Source organism: Chelon labrosus (assembly GCF_963514085.1).
Source record: "Chelon labrosus genome assembly, chromosome: 16".
NCBI classification, from domain to species: Eukaryota; Metazoa; Chordata; class Actinopteri; order Mugiliformes; family Mugilidae; genus Chelon; species Chelon labrosus.
Genome location: NC_140349.1, coordinates 8,667,949 through 8,684,868, shown reverse-complemented (window position 1 = coordinate 8,684,868; position 16,920 = coordinate 8,667,949). Strand labels below are relative to the sequence as shown.

The 16,920-nt window shown below is 40.7% G+C and overlaps 1 protein-coding gene across 1 annotated transcript; it reads left to right on the top strand.

Moving 5' to 3' along the window:
- The first annotated feature begins 961 nt into the window (after nucleotides 1-961).
- Nucleotides 962-15,887, top strand: slc44a4 (solute carrier family 44 member 4). Its single transcript, XM_084563952.1, has 22 exons — nucleotides 962-1,144; nucleotides 5,577-5,625; nucleotides 5,820-5,893; nucleotides 7,719-7,797; nucleotides 7,902-8,001; nucleotides 8,098-8,229; nucleotides 8,342-8,402; nucleotides 8,534-8,654; nucleotides 9,099-9,182; nucleotides 9,536-9,648; nucleotides 11,000-11,122; nucleotides 11,572-11,671; nucleotides 11,806-11,898; nucleotides 12,023-12,128; nucleotides 12,972-13,231; nucleotides 13,427-13,521; nucleotides 13,627-13,730; nucleotides 13,886-13,959; nucleotides 14,127-14,197; nucleotides 15,037-15,131; nucleotides 15,211-15,295; nucleotides 15,375-15,887. The coding sequence occupies exons 1-22, from the start codon at nucleotides 1,102-1,104 to the stop codon at nucleotides 15,482-15,484; spliced, it is 2,172 nt and encodes a 723-aa protein (XP_084420078.1). The 5' UTR covers nucleotides 962-1,101; the 3' UTR covers nucleotides 15,485-15,887.
- The last annotated feature ends 1,033 nt before the right edge of the window (nucleotides 15,888-16,920 follow it).

Here is a 16,920-nt window from a genome sequence, read left to right as displayed (position 1 = left end):
TGGATCATTGGTCATTTTGTGGTTTCAAGGCGGCACCTGTTATTGTGTTATCAGCAGGGGGCCATTTAGGCAACAATGCAAATCAGGAGCAGAGATGGGGAAAGGCTGCAGTCAGACGGGAAATTAAAAGGAAGATGTCTCACTCTGTCAGTTATTGTTTGGCAGTCTACAGATCTTTAAATCGACGGGCTTACTGGCATAAATATGATTTGGCAGTTGATTTGTTTTATAGTTGACAAATTTTACCCTGGAGAAAATAATTACATAGATTGAGAAAGTGTATTAATGTGTTCTTTTGCATATATCTAAATCGGCACAAACTGCGCTCACCGAGCCAATAAAATCTAAAAATTCTAACCATCTTGCAAAGTCCTCGCTGATAGAAAACAATAGTCATATTTCCAAGATGCTGAACAGTTTTATGTCAGTCATAAATCATAATCAGAACTTAAGGTTCGCACTACATAAGAACCAGAACTGCTGAAACACTCATATGATTACTCATTAAGTTTTTTGCATTCTTCCTACAGACACATACATCTACACTGTGAGGTCAGCTTACCTGCTGAATAAATAATAATAATACATTTTATTTAAAAGCGCTTTTCAAGGTACTCAAAGACACTTTACATAAAAAGAACATCAAATCAGTAAAAATAATGTGAAATAGAGCACTAAAAACACAATAGACTGAGCTAAACATTAAAAGCAATTGAAATAAATGACAAATTCAACAAATAAACTACCTCAAAAGTCGCTTTGGCTTTGTGTTTGTATGGCAAATGTTCACAATTAGGTCAAATCAGATCATCATCATCAACAGGTCTGGGGAGTGAGTCCTCTTCCTTCAATAAACAATCTTCGGTCGACCGCGCAGGTGCGCATCCCTCTCCAATTGCGCTCGTGTCGCCACTGCCTAGTTACAAGGAAGAAAAAGATTTCCTCAATCGGTTACTATGCGCTCTGAGAGGAGCACGAGCTCGACTTAAACTCGGTTTTTAAGCTACGTTTTTGTACAATTTTAAGAGTTTTTTTTTTAATTTTATTTAACAAAAGACGTTTTGGGAGTTAAGGACGAACAGGTGGAGGTGAAGGCGGAACATGTGTAGAAAACGACAAGAGGACAATTCGGACTCCGAGTTTGGTGAGCTGACATCGCCCCGTTAGCCTCCTCACGGGAGAGACACTCTCTGCCGTTAACATCATAATACTCAACCTTACAAAAAGTTAGCTGGTTTAGAGTTAACAACTTAATTCAACTTATTTATTTTAACAAATAGCAAAAATTTTAGGATATGCAAAAGTTTACTTTTTCTCTAATGTCTTTTTTAACTATTAACAGATTCTTTTTTTAGATTGGCATTAGCTCATGTGTTAGCATATTCATATATTCCCTTAAGGTCAAGCTGTTTAAATCGATGCAACACATTGGTTATTATTATTTTATTATTATTATTATTATTATTTTACATTTAAATCAGAAAGTTTACTGTAGTGCACGTGAAAACTACTTTATAAATGTTATGTAAATGTTGGCGCGTCCACTACTGTTTTGAGTGCGTCTGCCATCAACAATAAATTTATTGGTTTATTGATTTAATATCAGCCTTGTTATCAAAATAGTGTCCCAGTTGTGTTATAAGTGTGTCAAAACACACGAGACTCCTGACCTCCTCACCACGGGGTTAGAGAGACATAAGGAAGTTGCCCTTTCTTTCCTGCAAAATATGCAGTATATGTTCCCTTCTTGAATTAAAAAAATCCTCCAGATAAGAGCAGGAAAATCCACATGTGAAACAGCAACGCAAATCAAGGACAAAATACTCACATTTCTCTAGTTTATTTGTCTCCCATCGCTATAAACGAGGAACTTTTTGCTAAAAATAGCTTCCAAACTTCAGCCATGAGCTTAAATTAGATCTAAAAAGCAACGTGTAATCTCTTTCGGCATTTCAAATCCAAGCTGGAAATATTATTTGCTATTCTGAAATTGCTAAAAAGTCTAAATCTAACTCATTTAGCGCCTGTAAAATAACATCACACTGGACGTTTAAGAAACGGAAGATGAGACAGGTTTGTTTGTTGTTTGTTTGAAATATCATTGTAGTCAGGGGGCTAGGCTAAATAAGTTTTAGTCATTTATACAGTTTAATATCACCACGTCCTCCAAAATGATCATACAGTTGAATTACCGCTCCGCTTACGCTGTTTTAACATCAATTAAACAAGTATAATGGTCACGAAGGGGGATTTAATGCAGAACTGTTGTATATAGTTCAAACATAGTTACCTTACTTTCACAAAAAGGTAAAATTACAGCTTAAATTACAGCAATCAGCTCTGATACTTCTGCTTGTAGCTGAACTGAAAGAGAACAGCACCAGGTTGAATTTATACGGTTGTTCTGTAAACGATGGTTGCTGACACAGGTAAGATTTTTAAAAAGAGATATAGCGTGACAATGGTTGCTGACACAGGTTGACTTCTTCGTTCATTCCTGTTTACTCTGCGATATTTGGGTCGTGGATGCAGTCACAAGTCCGTGCGGCTTTAGCAAAGGCAACAGTAAACAAACCCTCCCTGGAGATAAATACCCAACTGGGTTTCGTGTCTTCTCAGATACCTTGTGAAAACACCAAACGACAGGGTGGTGACCGAAGTGTTGGAGCTGACACACTTAAATAAACATACTGTAACAACTGACCCATTAAAAAAAAAACACCATTGTATGTAAACTAACTTTTCCTGAGTGCATCCACATGTAATGTCGACTGATTGTGTTTCAGCTTCCTTCTTGCTCAAGGCCGCTGTAACTTACATAAGGAAGTAGGAATTCTTTAGTTTTCTTTAGTTTTGATTTTAACTTCCTGGCACCTCATCAGACAGCTTTTTGTTACCCAATAAACATTGGGACATGTTCTTTTTATTGTCCAATGTCTCATACATCATGTTTTTTTTTTTTTTTGATTGTTAAAGTGTAGACGGCGTCGGAAAATTAGTGACTTGCTGCAAATCATTGACCAGAAAACGTCCTGAAGTGGCCCTGAGGCAACAGAGGAACAGATTTTAAAACACGACTAAGTTAACAGTGCTAATGTGCAAAGCAGTAAAACCACAGATGAAGTTTAAGTTTAAAAAAAAGCCTATTTTTAGAGAGCAGTATATATCCTAGATCAGCTGTCTGCTGCAAAGTAGATTTACTTTTACTTATGGACATATTAATGTGGTAGTTTATGTAGTTTATGTAATAAATGACACCTGTTACCTGGTTAAAACTAAGTTCTTGTACAGTAAATACAATTAAAGTTAATCAGCTTTTGGTGTCTGATTAACTATATGTCCGTTAACTATTAGCTGCAGTTTGTCACTTCATATGTTCTGGTAGACTGAATAAGTTTAGGATTAGAAATTCATTCATTCATTCATCTTCTATACCCGATTAGTCCTGTTAAGGGTCACGGGGGTCTGCTGGACAGGTCTCCAGTCCATCTCAGGGCCAACAGATAGACAGACAACCATTCACACTCACACCTACGGCCAATTTAGAATCACCAGTTAACCTAACCAGCATGTCTTTGGAAGGTGGGAGGAAGCCGGAGTACCCGGAGAGAACCCACGCAGACACAAGGAGAACATGCAAACTCCACACAGAAAGGCCAGCCGGCCCATGGATTCGAACCGGTGACCTTCTCGCTGTGAGGCATCAGTGCTAACCACCTCGCCACTGTGCCGCCCAGGATTTAGAAATGTTAGACAAAAATGAAAATGTCATATTGACTTCCGGGAAAATTAAAACAGGCATTTTTTGTCTTTAATTAGCTAAATTATAAAGTATTTTTAGTGATTAATAATGAAAATAATCTCTTTGAATATCTGTTGAGTAAAATTGTCTCCGTCTTTAATATTTAAAACCACATTTTTTTAATTGATTCTTCACGCTACAGTGATACTCCTCTGTATACTGCAGGTTATCAGGCCGATAGAGAGAAGGATGAGTCTTCTCTATAAACCACACACAGTATGTGCAACGACTTGTTCCTCAGTAAACATCTCCACTGCTGTATCTTCTAATCATCGTTTTGGCCGATGACATTACTCAACTTGTCAGAGAAATGTGAGATAAGTCATGCTCCCTCTCCTCCCAAGGTCAGTTTATGACCTTTCCACCTATAACTAGTCCAGGCAATAAAAAATAAATAAAAAAAAAGCATCCTGCTGCCGGGTTTAAAGGTTTAAAGGTTTAAAGCATTCCTCCCCTATATTTTTATGAACACATAAAAACCGAAAGCTCTTTTATAGCTGCTGTCAGACAGAGTCACAGTGTCCGTGTTGTCATTTACACTAAACACAGTATCCTAGCAGAGCTGTAATCTGACACTTGTGACACTGCAACGTCCTGAAAAGGTGCCTTTGTTGAGAATATTTCATATATTCCACACATGACTTCTTTTTTTTTTGGGGGGGGGGGTTTACTGCGCCACAGCCCTGAATATGTGTGTGTGTACCTAGTTTGTTTGGGATTACATTAACTCACCGCACTGAATCTGGGCTCGTCTCAGACCCAAACGAGCAGCCACTAACTTCATGCTGTATCCTGGTTGAATATTTGCATCCTCTTCTGAAAACCTGTCATGACTCTCTGCGCTGTTGTTGACACACTCTCCATTCGGCCTTATTCAAATTACACCCAGTGGCTATAATTTTTTGTTTTAGAAAAGTGATTGGTGAGCTGCCTGACACAATGCCCCGTCCACTTGGAGCTGTTCCCACTACCACAGCATGTCAGCATTTGCATGTGTCGGACGGTAATCAATAAAAACATTTCTCCCGTCTCTACTCAGGCTGAAACTAAAGACTAAAATAAGTACGTTTTAAGATTACAAGGCGATCAATAGCGTGATTGTCAGGTTATTCCTGCCCAGCGTGTCGTTCCCCCAGAGGAATGTTTTCTGGGCGAGTTCCCAAACAAGTTCCAAGATTTCCTTTGTTCCCCTCTTATAAAATAATTAGACTCTCCCTCAACTGAAAACATTAAATTCAAATTCTACTCAAATAAGTCTAAGGTCTACTAGCGTCGGCACCTTGAGTGCACATGTGAAGCCTTACGTGAACTCAAATACTCTCCCAGGATTCATTATTTGCTCTTCTTGGCAGCGGGTCTCTCTATTCCAGGAAGTGACAATGAGATCTTTTATCCTTTTAATTTACTTACTCTTTTATAGTGATTATATACTAAAGCACTTATGAGCAACCAAACCATAAAATATGAATAAAACCTTCTTCTTGTCTCTGAAGAATCGCTCTCGTTCACTTGAGGTGTAATTCATTAACTTTCAAGAAGAAGAAGAAGTAGGAAGCACACGCCTTATTGCTTAGAAGAATTATCTGACACGTCAACCTTAATTACTCAGAGGCCAAGTACACAAATACAGCGCACACACACACACACACACCGATTAAAATCAGCAGCGTATTTCCTTGTGTGGTGGCGCTGCAGGTTAACCCGCTTTATAATCCCAACCAGGAAGTCTCTGATCAAAGTGACACATGTATTTGTTTTTTCTCTTTTCTTGCAGGGGAACCTGCTCAGTTTGACCCGACCTTCAATGGGCCCATAAGGAAAAGGTGAATCACTCTACCACTAAATAGTCCACCTTAATACGCAAATCCTCTGTTGAGCTGTTTTCTGATTTACTCATGTGTAAGATCTTTGTGTTTCTGTGTCACGTATATCACCACCGAGGCAAACCTGAGTCAAGACTGTTCATTTAAACCTGTTGCTGTCTCTCTTTCTTTCTTTCTTTCTTTCTTTTAAACAGAGGATGCACCGATATAATCTGCTGTATTCTGTTCATGGCCGTCATCCTCGGCTACATAGCAGTCGGAATCGTAGGTGAGAGAAATCAGGGATTATCTTCCACCGTGTTCCAGTTTTCTCTTTTTTTTCTCCACACTCCTAAAGCAGAATGTAGGTGACTTCAGCTTCTATGGCTGCGTTATAACTATGACCAGTTGATTTTCCCCACTCAGCCGCTCTTTATTGCCCTGTCGTAAAACTAATTCCAGCACTCGGAGCCCTCTCTCTCTTATCTAGAGTCAACAAAACCCGGCACGATAGGTTACGCACTTATTTCCAAAATAAGGCAATTCAAAGCCACTGGTTGGCTAATATAGATCTGTAGTGTTTAAGGGGAGAAATCTGCTGACAGGCTGGAATTTATTTCCATTAATGAAGTGTTTTATTGCTAAATATATTAAATGCAAAGGTAGCGGTTAAAAAAAAATAAAAATAAAAAATCAGATCGTGGTTTAAAATTACACTTTAATATTACTTTGCATTACTAATTTTAAAATGCTTTTATTCGCTGTCATTTACAATAAATAAAGTTCATCGGCTTTAGTTTGGAGTTCCACTTTGAAGAACAGACAGGTGGACGCAGTATGGCCAGTCGACGCCCTGAAAAAAGTCATTCTGGGATCGCTGGTCACACGAGTTCCTTGATGAAATGGGCTGGGCAAGAACACACCCAGACATTTGGACCGTACTTGGTCAGCAAGTACAGAAGAAAATGCATATTTACAAACGACGACCAATGATTCAATCCACTGGACAAGAGAGATGTCCTCAAGACACCATGGTGTGCCCTCCTGTGGTATTAAAGTATTAAATGCTGATGCTACCCCAAAGTTACCTGACTAGAAATTTTATTTAAATTGCTGCATCTCACATATTTTATACGATTCTTTTGACTAGTACTTTCTAATTGGTTAACAAAACCTGACGTTTTACAGAGTTTGTTGTAACACAAGAATACAGTCAGGCAAACGCTCTCCCTCAAAATACTCCCTCATACAGTAGTAACAGAGCCCGTCTACGGAGAGCCTTCCCACTCTCTATTAAGTCCCATTGTAACAAATTTTGGTTGCAGTTCCACCAGATTTCCACTGGGGGCGATCGCCATGAGTGCGACATGAATGGGAGTCTATGGAGCTAAACGGCTAAATGTGTCTCTTTCACCCGACTGTCGTTGAGAAATCTCAGATTTGATTGTAGGTTTTGCAAGTTCAACATGGGTTATAGGTCAAAAGTTGAATGAACGAGAACTTGTGTCCTTTCGTTTTCTTACAGGTTGAGTTGTTGTTGCCCATAACACGCTAGCATTGTGCTAATGAACGCTGATTGTTCAGTGAAGGACTGATTACGACCAGATCCCGCTTGAGAGAAAAGAAAGTGCAGAGCGCGAAAGCACCAAAGCAGTGACTGAAGGATTGTCGTAAAGCAGTATCTGGTCGTACGATGTGTATGACGTCATTGACATTTTAAAATACTTTTTAAAGCAAATAAGTGACTCTAAAAAATCTAACACCCAGCAATGTGTAATTTCTTTGCATCTCCTTTCAAAAACAATATTCAAATTACTGCACAAAAAATTATATCCTGAGAAAAGTGGATTTTGAGGGGTACTGCTCCATAGACCGCCATTCATTCTGCACTCGTCCTGAGAGCGCCCTCATATGGAACCAGAGTGGAACTGCAACCAGTTCAGAAGCCGGAAGTTCACTGAGAGTGGCACTTCTCCCCTTATTAGACGTTCTCTGGTAGCTACTATCTCTCAGTGCCAAACCCAAGTGAACATAATGGAGTGTGACTAACCTTCCTTATCTTTTACATTGTTATTCTCTTTTATTCACTTCATCGTGTGTTTGTCTTTTATCAGCTTGGCTCTATGGAGATCCCAGACACGTGCTCTATCCCAGAGATTCAAATGGATCCTTCTGCGGCGTTGGACTAAATAAGTAATTTAATATTCGCTCTGGTATTTCCTTTGTTATTTTAACCTATAAAATGTCTACACGAAGTAAAATAACTTTTATCTCCTTTCTCTCTCTCTCTCTCTCAGAGACCGGCCCAACTTGTTCTACTTTGACCTTCTCAAATGTGCCACATCAGTTAATGTTATGGCAACTGCTCTGAATGGTTTCCAGTGTCCAACCAAGCAGGTATAGAAGCATTTTGTTGATTTTAATCATGCCTTACTGTTTCCCTCTTCCCTCCTAGTGTCACAGAAATAATTGTTTTTTTTCATGACCCCATAGGTGTGTGTGAAAGCATGTCCCGATAAGTTCGGTGGTGTGCAGGTTCTGGATTATCTAACTGATAAACCCCTAACAGAAGTTTTCAATCAAGACCTGTGCGTTTCATCTATAGACCTCGGCCAAACTAAGTTGGTAAGATACAGTTGTTTTAATTTCTTTTGAAAAAATAGAAAAAACATGCAGATGGTAGTCACTGAAAAATTACTCAATAATTGAACTTTTTTTATTTTATTTTTTTTTCCAGTCAGTTCAGGACATTGTGAGCCAAGAGCTGTGTCCTTTCTTTTATGTCCCCTCAACACCTGGTGAGTGAACAAGTAGACTCTGATGATTTATTGCTACTGAAAGTTTGTTTCCTCGTATGTTCAAGGGAAAAAACATCCTGTTAATCTAATAATAACTGTGTGTGTTTTGATTTGCTTCTCTCTGCTTTTAGTGCTGGGGAGATGTTTGCCTGATGTCACAGCCCTGGGGAAGATCCCTTCATACTTTTCCAATGTCCCAGGTTTGCCCCCCTCAGTCAACGACACCTTCGATATCATCAGGAATGGCACTGGGTAAGAAACCGTTTGTAAAAGTAAAATGACTCTTAGTTTTAGACGAATAACTTCGCATGTGAAATAACGCACACGCTCTCCTCTTCCCCCGTGTCACCGCAGAACAGGGTCAGTGACGTCGTGAGTTTTTGTGTTGGGCCGTAGTGTAGCGGCGGGTTTGAAGTTTCTAGTTTTTTTTAGTCGTGTAGTTTTCTTTGTAGTATCTATGCTTTCTCTCCGGGGTCGTCGCTCTTTTCCTAGCTTGCTTTGCTTTATTATATATTAAAGATGTTTTAAAGAGAAGTAGTAGCTGCTGTGTTTCTGTTTTTTCTTTACTGTATGTATGTGTATTTATATATATACATACATGTATTCAATCTAGCCGTTTGCTTTTCACTTTAACTATTAAGTAAGGAGAACCGCCACCAACGCAGCTTGTCCTTTCCTTGCTCTTGTCTTGAATAGGGACCTTGTGAAAGGCTTCAACGCCAGGGACGTCGGCATCCGGATCTTTGAGGATTTTGCATCGTCATGGCCGTGGATCCTCATGTGAGTCGCCTCTCTGAGTTCTCACTGCACACTGCCACCTGCTGACATCCAGATATAAATTAGATGAGATTATACTGAGAGGAAAACTGAATCATGGTTAGTTTAGGTGTATTAGAGGTCTGTGGATTTGGTTGCATTTAATACACCCTTCACAGTAATAAACATTGTGAGAGCAAGGAGGTTGTTTCACCTTGTGGGGGGTCATGGTTTACAGAGAAACTTAATTGAGCTCAGACAAGTGCTCAGTGACCGTATCATCTATGACTTATCTCCTATGTCTTACAATTTAATAATTTACTCTTTAATCTCTTCTAACTCGCCCCTCCTTCTTGTGTCCACCTCTCCTGTCTCAGTGGTCTGTTGATAGCCATGGTGGTCAGTATGCTCTTCCTGCTGCTGTTGAGGTTCACGGCTCCGGTCATGGTGTGGGTGCTCATCATAGGACTCCTGGGCGCCGGGGCATATGGTAAACACTCACCGAGACAGAATTTATGTCGCTGGGCAGCCCGCGTTTATTTATTATGCTGCCTACAAACGAGATTGTGTTTCACGCGTACACGAGAAAAGTCCTTAAGAACGGCCCCCCTCTTGTGATATATACCGTATTTTCCGGACTATAAGGCGCACCTGAATATAAGCCGCACCAGCTAAATTTTGGGGAAAATACAGATTGTTCCATATATAAGCCGCACCCGACTATAAACCGCTGGTGTTTTAATGTTTAATTACCGTAAGGGTTTCTTCTACCACGGAGGGGATTGTCAGGACAGAAATGACTGTTTGGAAACGCAAAGAGTCCCATTTATTTACATTTGACAAACATAAATTTTTCGATCAATCAAACAAAAAATCAATCGATCAAACTTTCACATCTTTGACATTACAAACAGCATTCGTGCAGCGCACAAATAATACACTTCCTGCAGTCATAGTACCGTAGTAGTGCAGTATAACAAAAAACAAAGGCTTGACGAGGCAATAACGTTAAATGGCTAAATTTAATTCGTTTTTAAAAGTGCTTGCCTGTAACACGGCAGGAAAAGTGCAGTAACCCGGCTGCTCAACAAAATAACCAGCATCTTTTTCGAAAACAGCCAACACAGCAGTAAAGGTGCAGTAACACGACCGTTTACTGTATCAAAATAACAAGCCTACTATACCAGAAAAGTCAGTTCTTAATCCTCGTGTCATCGTCTATGACATGATAGTGCGCCCCTGGTGACCGTTAGCTGTAAGAATCCATAATTCGTTGTATAAGCCGCAGGGTCCAAAGCAAGTGACAAAAGTAGCGGCTTATAGTCCGGAATTTACTTTGAGGTCCGAGGTGTCACATGAAATTCGAGATGATCGAATTTAATTTTATATGGGAAATAACTCAAGAGACTGAAGAGAAAAATGTTTGTATTCCCAGAACTATTTAATTTCCTATGTCGAATTACCAGGCCGTTGGTTCAAGACTCCCAACATTTGCCCAGCTGCTGTGGCCTCTCTACTTACCGTCAGTGCTTCCCGTCACGACTTCCCAAGTTCTCAAGTTTTATTTGAAGGCAGCATCAATCTTGTAACTTTCACAGCTATCAAAACTTTTGAAAACTAAGCCTTCTCTACATACATACAGATAATTTGAACCACCGTCAGAATGGCGTGCAATTATAAAGCAGGTTCAGGTCTTTTGTGTCTTAATCGACAAAGCGTTCGTAGTCCTGTGTTTGAGTGCTGCAGGTTGACTTCAGGTGTTCTTAGCCTATAGTCGGTTAGAACAAGACTGAGTTGTTTGGGTATCCTCTGATCAATTTCTCCTTTTCCACCATTTGCAGGCATATGGCACTGTTACTGGGAGTACGACAACTTGAAAAGCAGTGCTGCTACCATCTCTGATATCGGTTTCACCACCAACTTTGAGACTTACCTGCAAGTCCAAGAGACCTGGCTGGCCTTCTGTAAGTTCCTGAAATGCTTTTGAGCTTTTTGTTTTTAGCCATCACCAAACATTTCTCACAGAGGAGTTTGGAGCATTATCTGTGTGCACGTCAGTAATCTAATTAGGTTAGATTATTTTACTAGGTCAAATACCAATACAGATGAAACAAACCGTCATTACATCATTGCCAAATCACGTGTGCTCTAAAAACATACATGCAATAAAAGCGTCATTATTATGCAACCACAATGTTTTATTAATGACATTGTAAAACGCCACTGGTTACAGATGACCTTGATTAAAGAGTTATGACCCACTTCCCGTTAGATATGTGTTTTACACTAGACGTTACGTTAACTACGAGTCGCTATCGGAGAGGATAGAGAGGAAATACAAAAATAAAAAACAGATTAAATAGAGAAAAGATCTTCTTCTTTCTTCTCACACTTTTCTGGCTCTGCTCCTCAGTGATAATCATATCTGTGGCGGAGGCGATCATTCTTCTGACCGTCATCTTCCTGCGGAAAAGAATCCTCATAGCCATCGCTCTCATCCAGGAGTCCAGCAAGTGAGTTACGCCGCACGACAAAACACAATCCACGGGACTCACGCGCTGTTGATTCACTCTATGTGTCACCATCTATGTGTATCTTACACATGATCTTGTACATAACTTGATGTGTGTGTGTTCACGTTCTACAGAGCGGTCGGTCACATGATGTCTACTATGCTGTACCCTGTGGTCACCTTTGTTCTCCTGGTGGTGTGTGTGGCTTACTGGGGCGCCACTGCTTTGTATCCTTTTAATTTGATCCGTTCCAAGTGTTCATTTGTTCACGTGTCGTCTGATATATCGTCACTACTCGATAACATCTACACTCCAGATGTGTCAGTTCTTCTACTAAACTAATGCATGCAGATATTTGGCCACGTCAGGAAACCCAATCTACAGAGTGGTCGCTCTCAACTCCTCCAACTCCGACGCCTGTGCTGGTGTCAATGGCACCGCGGCCTGTGACCCTCAGGTGAGTGGGTACGATGGGGGCATACACACTAGAGGAGACTGGGAGCGATGTTGCAACAAGAGACCATGAGACCTAGCCTGGATACCAGACTCTCTGACTTCGCAGAGAGTCTGGCCTAGCTCCATTGGCAAACGTTTATTTCCTGGTGGGAGGGCACGGTTTGAGGTTTAAAATCATCGGAGTTCCTTTAACCAATCACTAACGTTTGGTAATGACGTATGTTATGCGCCGGAGCCTTCAGGCTATGCTGCCTCGTACTTCCGCTTTCAAGAACGCAACAAGTAAACAAATCGCTACTCTACCATCCCCCATTGCAATTAAGGACGCGAAATTGGAATAAAAGTGCTGTAATGCCAGTAAGCATATCCACAACGGAGCGAATGGCTTCGAGTATATCCGTCTCCGTTCATGTAAACATTTCAAACTCGGCGCGCAACTGAAACGTAATCGCTCTCAGACCCGCCCTCTGTTCGCTGATTGGTCCGCCAACCAGTTGGCCGGAGTAAACGTTAGCGGATCAAGCTATTCCAGACGGAGTACTGTAGGGAATGCAAATGAGCGGAAGTACGTAGGCAGGCGGAGCCAGGCTACATGAGACCACGTTGATCTAATCTAAAGTTTGAGCAGATGATGAGTGTTTTATTTTCAATTAGAGTGCACTGATGGCAACAAGAGCTATCTCCGTCCATACATTTGTGGGTATGCACAAACGTCGATGTCCAGTCGCTCCACAAATGTCTCATATGACAAGAGTGATGAAAGACATACTCTTCACGTTTTCCCATCTACCCTCACCTTTTAACTTTCTGGCTCTCTCTCCTCATTTCGATCTCCTCCTCTCAGAAATTCGACTCCTCGCTTTACCCAAACTGCCCCTCGGCCAGCTGCATCTTCATCAAATACAACGACGAGGGTCTCCTCCAGAGGAACCTCTTCAACCTGCAGATCTACAACGCGGTCGCTTTTCTCTGGTGCGTCAACTTCGTCATCGCCCTGGGACAGTGTACGCTGGCGGGCGCCTTCGCCTCCTACTACTGGGCCTTCAACAAACCGGGAGATATCCCCACGTTCCCCCTGGCTGGCAGCTTTATGCGCACACTCAGGTATGTCACCTGCACCTTCAGTTCCTCCTCTGTCCTCTAGAGGGTGCAATAGACCTGCACATGACAGGTTCAATACAAACTCTTCATTTGCTGTGTAAATTAATTGTTTATTAATAATTATCTATTGTGATAGCATATCAAACTGCTCTCATATAACCCGTAAGATGTTTATTTATTTATTTAATTTTATTTTAGGTACCATGTGGGCTCTTTGGCATTTGGTGCTTTGATCCTGACGCTGGTGCAGATAGCGAGGATGATTCTGGAGTACATTGACCACAAAACCAGAGGTAAGTGCTGAAGCAGCTCTTTTCTCCTTCATCACATTTAAAACGGGATAAACTCGTCGACATGAAAGAAACTCATATGTTTTTTTTTTTTGTTGTCCTCTGCAGCTGCTCAGAATCCATGTGCACGTTTCGTATTGTGCTGCATGAAGTGCTGCCTGTGGTGTCTGGAGAAGTTTATCAAGTTCCTCAACAGGAACGCCTACATCATGGTGAGCCCAGCATCATACGGTGCAGGGTTATTACTTTTGTTGTAGCTGTAATAATTAGAATTTACCTCTGGTCCATCATTAAACTGTGTCTGATTTTCATACAATATGATATAATATTTTTTTTTTTTTACTAAAATGAGTTGTTTTCTTGTCAGATTGCCGTTTATGGGAAAAACTTCTGCGTCTCAGCCAAAAACGCTTTCAAGCTGCTCATGAGAAACGTATTAAGGTTTGTGCTAAACTTCCTACACTAAAGTTGTCGTGTCGTGTTGTGTGTCGCTGATGCTGCGGAGTACGAGCTGTCTTTCCAGAACATACATATATTTGCATGTGTTTGTTTGAGAGACTCGGCGAGTAGTGTCATGTTTCTCCAACCTGTGCTGCGTCTCCTCTCAGGGTCGTGGTGCTCGACAAAGTGACGGACCTGCTGCTGTTCTTCGGGAAGCTGCTGGTGGTCGGAGGAGTAGGTGAGGACGACGACGACATTGGTGCATTTTGGCAAATCTGTCACAGCAGACGCTTCAGGATGATTTAACTACATTTGCATAACCTGTCCAAGTTTAGCATTCAGTGATTTTTCTCTGATTTTATTATTTTTTACATTCTAGATTAACACTTCTTTGTGTGTGTGTACAAATAGTTGGATCCAATCCAAGTAGTCAAATTTTCAAGTGTGTTAAACATTAGGACCCTAGCGCAGTAACTGACGTGCACCTCCCTAGAAATGTCACTACGTTTCGCCACGACACAGACCGCGAGAGCTGTGATTGGTCCGCTTGGTGGTTGTGTGTTTCCTCTTTAGTATTTCCAGCTGCTTCTCCATCTCTGCAATTTTCCAATTGATTGTTTTGGATCAATAAAGATGGAACAGATGGAGGAAAAGTTAACTGAGGAGGTTCGGAGATACAAAGTGTGACTCGACTTTGCCGAAAGTTTCAGTTGCCATTGTTGAAAAAGAAGCAGGAAGTAGAAACAAAAATGAACCCGACTGGCAAAAAAAAGACACGGCGCTGACTAGTGTTTGTGTGGCGTTCTAGCAGAGTGAGCCAGACTGACGAGCACACAAGTATAAGTGGCTCACACCGTCTAGTCCCGCAGTAAATGATCCTTTAGATCACACTAAACCATCAGCTAGAAGGTAGAGCGTCACATGTAGTGATCTGTTTTTCAAAATCTGTACTTTCATTAATTAAATCAATCAGTTTACCCAGAAGTTGTTTCATGTTTTATCAGTTAAAGTTGTAATAAAGTTCATAAAATGAATGAATGAAATGAATACATCTGAAATCTTATTTTCTTTCTCCAGGTGTCTTGTCTTTCTTTTTCTTCTCTGGACGAATTCGTCTCCCAGGCGACACCTTCCGCTCTGAAACCCTCAACTACTACTGGATGCCGATTATTGTAAGTCACAAACCACACCCTTTACGTCTGTTTTTAAAAACAAAATACTTTAGTCTGACTTTTCTCCACATCTGTGTAGACGGTGGTGTTCGGCAGCTACCTCATAGCCCACGGGTTCTTCAGCGTTTACAACATGTGTGTCGACACGCTCTTCCTCTGCTTCTGTGAGTACACTTAGTAAACTCGGTCAAATTTAACTGAACTTAAACAACACTCACTGTCTGTTTTTCGTCCCTGTCACAGTGGAGGACTTGGAGCGTAACGATGGATCTCTGCAGAAGCCGTACTTCATGTCCAAAAACTTGATGAAGATCCTCAACAAATCCAACAAGGCACCAAAAAATGCTAAATGAAAGGACTGAAGATCTTCCTTCTCGCTTTAACGCCACACAACAGACTTTATTTAAATCTTTTATAATCCATAACACACGTAACAGATTTGTTTACCGAAAAAACTAATTTGCAAATTTTGCACTTTTTAATGATGATTATTTTATGTATGTGCTCGTGTTGACAACAAAGGGCTGAATGTGTGGTTTTTAAAGGATTTTATCTTGTAGCGCATCCTCCATCATTTCTGATATTTTAAATAAGAGTTCTGCTGTGAACATTTTACCACTGACACTTCAGTTAATCATGTTAAACAACCTTGAATTGCGGAAACATTTAGCTTTTAGAAAAATGTGATTTTTTTTATTTTTTTTTGTTCAGACGGGACAAAAACAAATGTAAAGAAAAGAAAGGTTCTTACCAGTATATATTTTTTAAATATTATTTGTAAAAAGCTTGTTTTATAGATTTTTATGAACCAAAATAAAGTTGTAAATATGATTGATAATGTCAAACCCCTCCCCCTCTCTTGTTTTTCTTTAATAAACAACCACTGATATATTTTCATTTTAGATTTTCATATTCATCTCTTCCATAGTGGACTAAATCACCTCTGATGCTCTGATGCTCCTTTGCATTAAAAAGAATCCAGCTGACGTGGTTTGTGCATCTGGTGAGGATTCCTCCTGGGCGACTCCTCTTTGGCGATTTAAGGGAGAGCTGAGAGCAGGTCCCGGGATAGAACCAGAGTTATTTATGATCACATATCTCAACTGGCCTGGCTACACCTTGGGATGCTTCATTAGGGAACAAGCGGGTGTTTGTAGAGAGAGAGAGAGATGTCTGGAACACCATGGTTACTGTGAACCAACATCAGATAAGCAGATGAAAGTGGATGGAAAGATGAATGCTGGACGAAATTAGGGTCTAATGTTTCCCGCAGGATGAATTTGCAAACTGAAAATTACATAGAAGACTACACTTTATCAATAAAACTGTCACCTATTCCTAATTTGTCCACCAAGGGCTGGTGCTGTATAGCCAGAAATAACCAGCAGGTGGCAGCGATGCACCGAAGTTACACTTTCATGTTGTTTATAACATGTTATGACCCTTGAACTAAAATGAGTTGGACACCCGTGCTTTAGAGAGTTGCAGGGGGTTGGACCCAGCCGGATATTGGACAGGAAGTGGGGCATGTACTCTAGGCTCACCTGCAGCCAATTAGGAATCACCCATCAAGCTAACAAGCGTGGACTCATGGAAGAAGCTGGAGCAGGTATGGACCCAGGACCTTCATTTACCAACACAGGGTAGGTGTTAGTAAATTACTTTGATTATTATAAATCTATTGAGAGAAAATATCTGCTGAGGTTTATCCAGATTATTTTTATAAGCTTTGAATCATCTTGGCAGAATGATTGAGGCACAGGAACTACAGAAGAACAGCAGCAGACCA

Excerpts from the sequence above, each read along its gene's own strand:
- slc44a4 (XM_084563952.1), top strand. The coding sequence starts at position 1,102 with ATGTGTAGAAAACGACAAGAGGACAATTCGGACTCCGAGTTTG. Across the intron at positions 11,899-12,022 it reads TACTGGGGCGCCACTGCTTT|ATATTTGGCCACGTCAGGAA; the intron begins GTATCCTTTTAA and ends TAATGCATGCAG. Across the intron at positions 12,129-12,971 it reads CCGCGGCCTGTGACCCTCAG|AAATTCGACTCCTCGCTTTA; the intron begins GTGAGTGGGTAC and ends TCCTCCTCTCAG.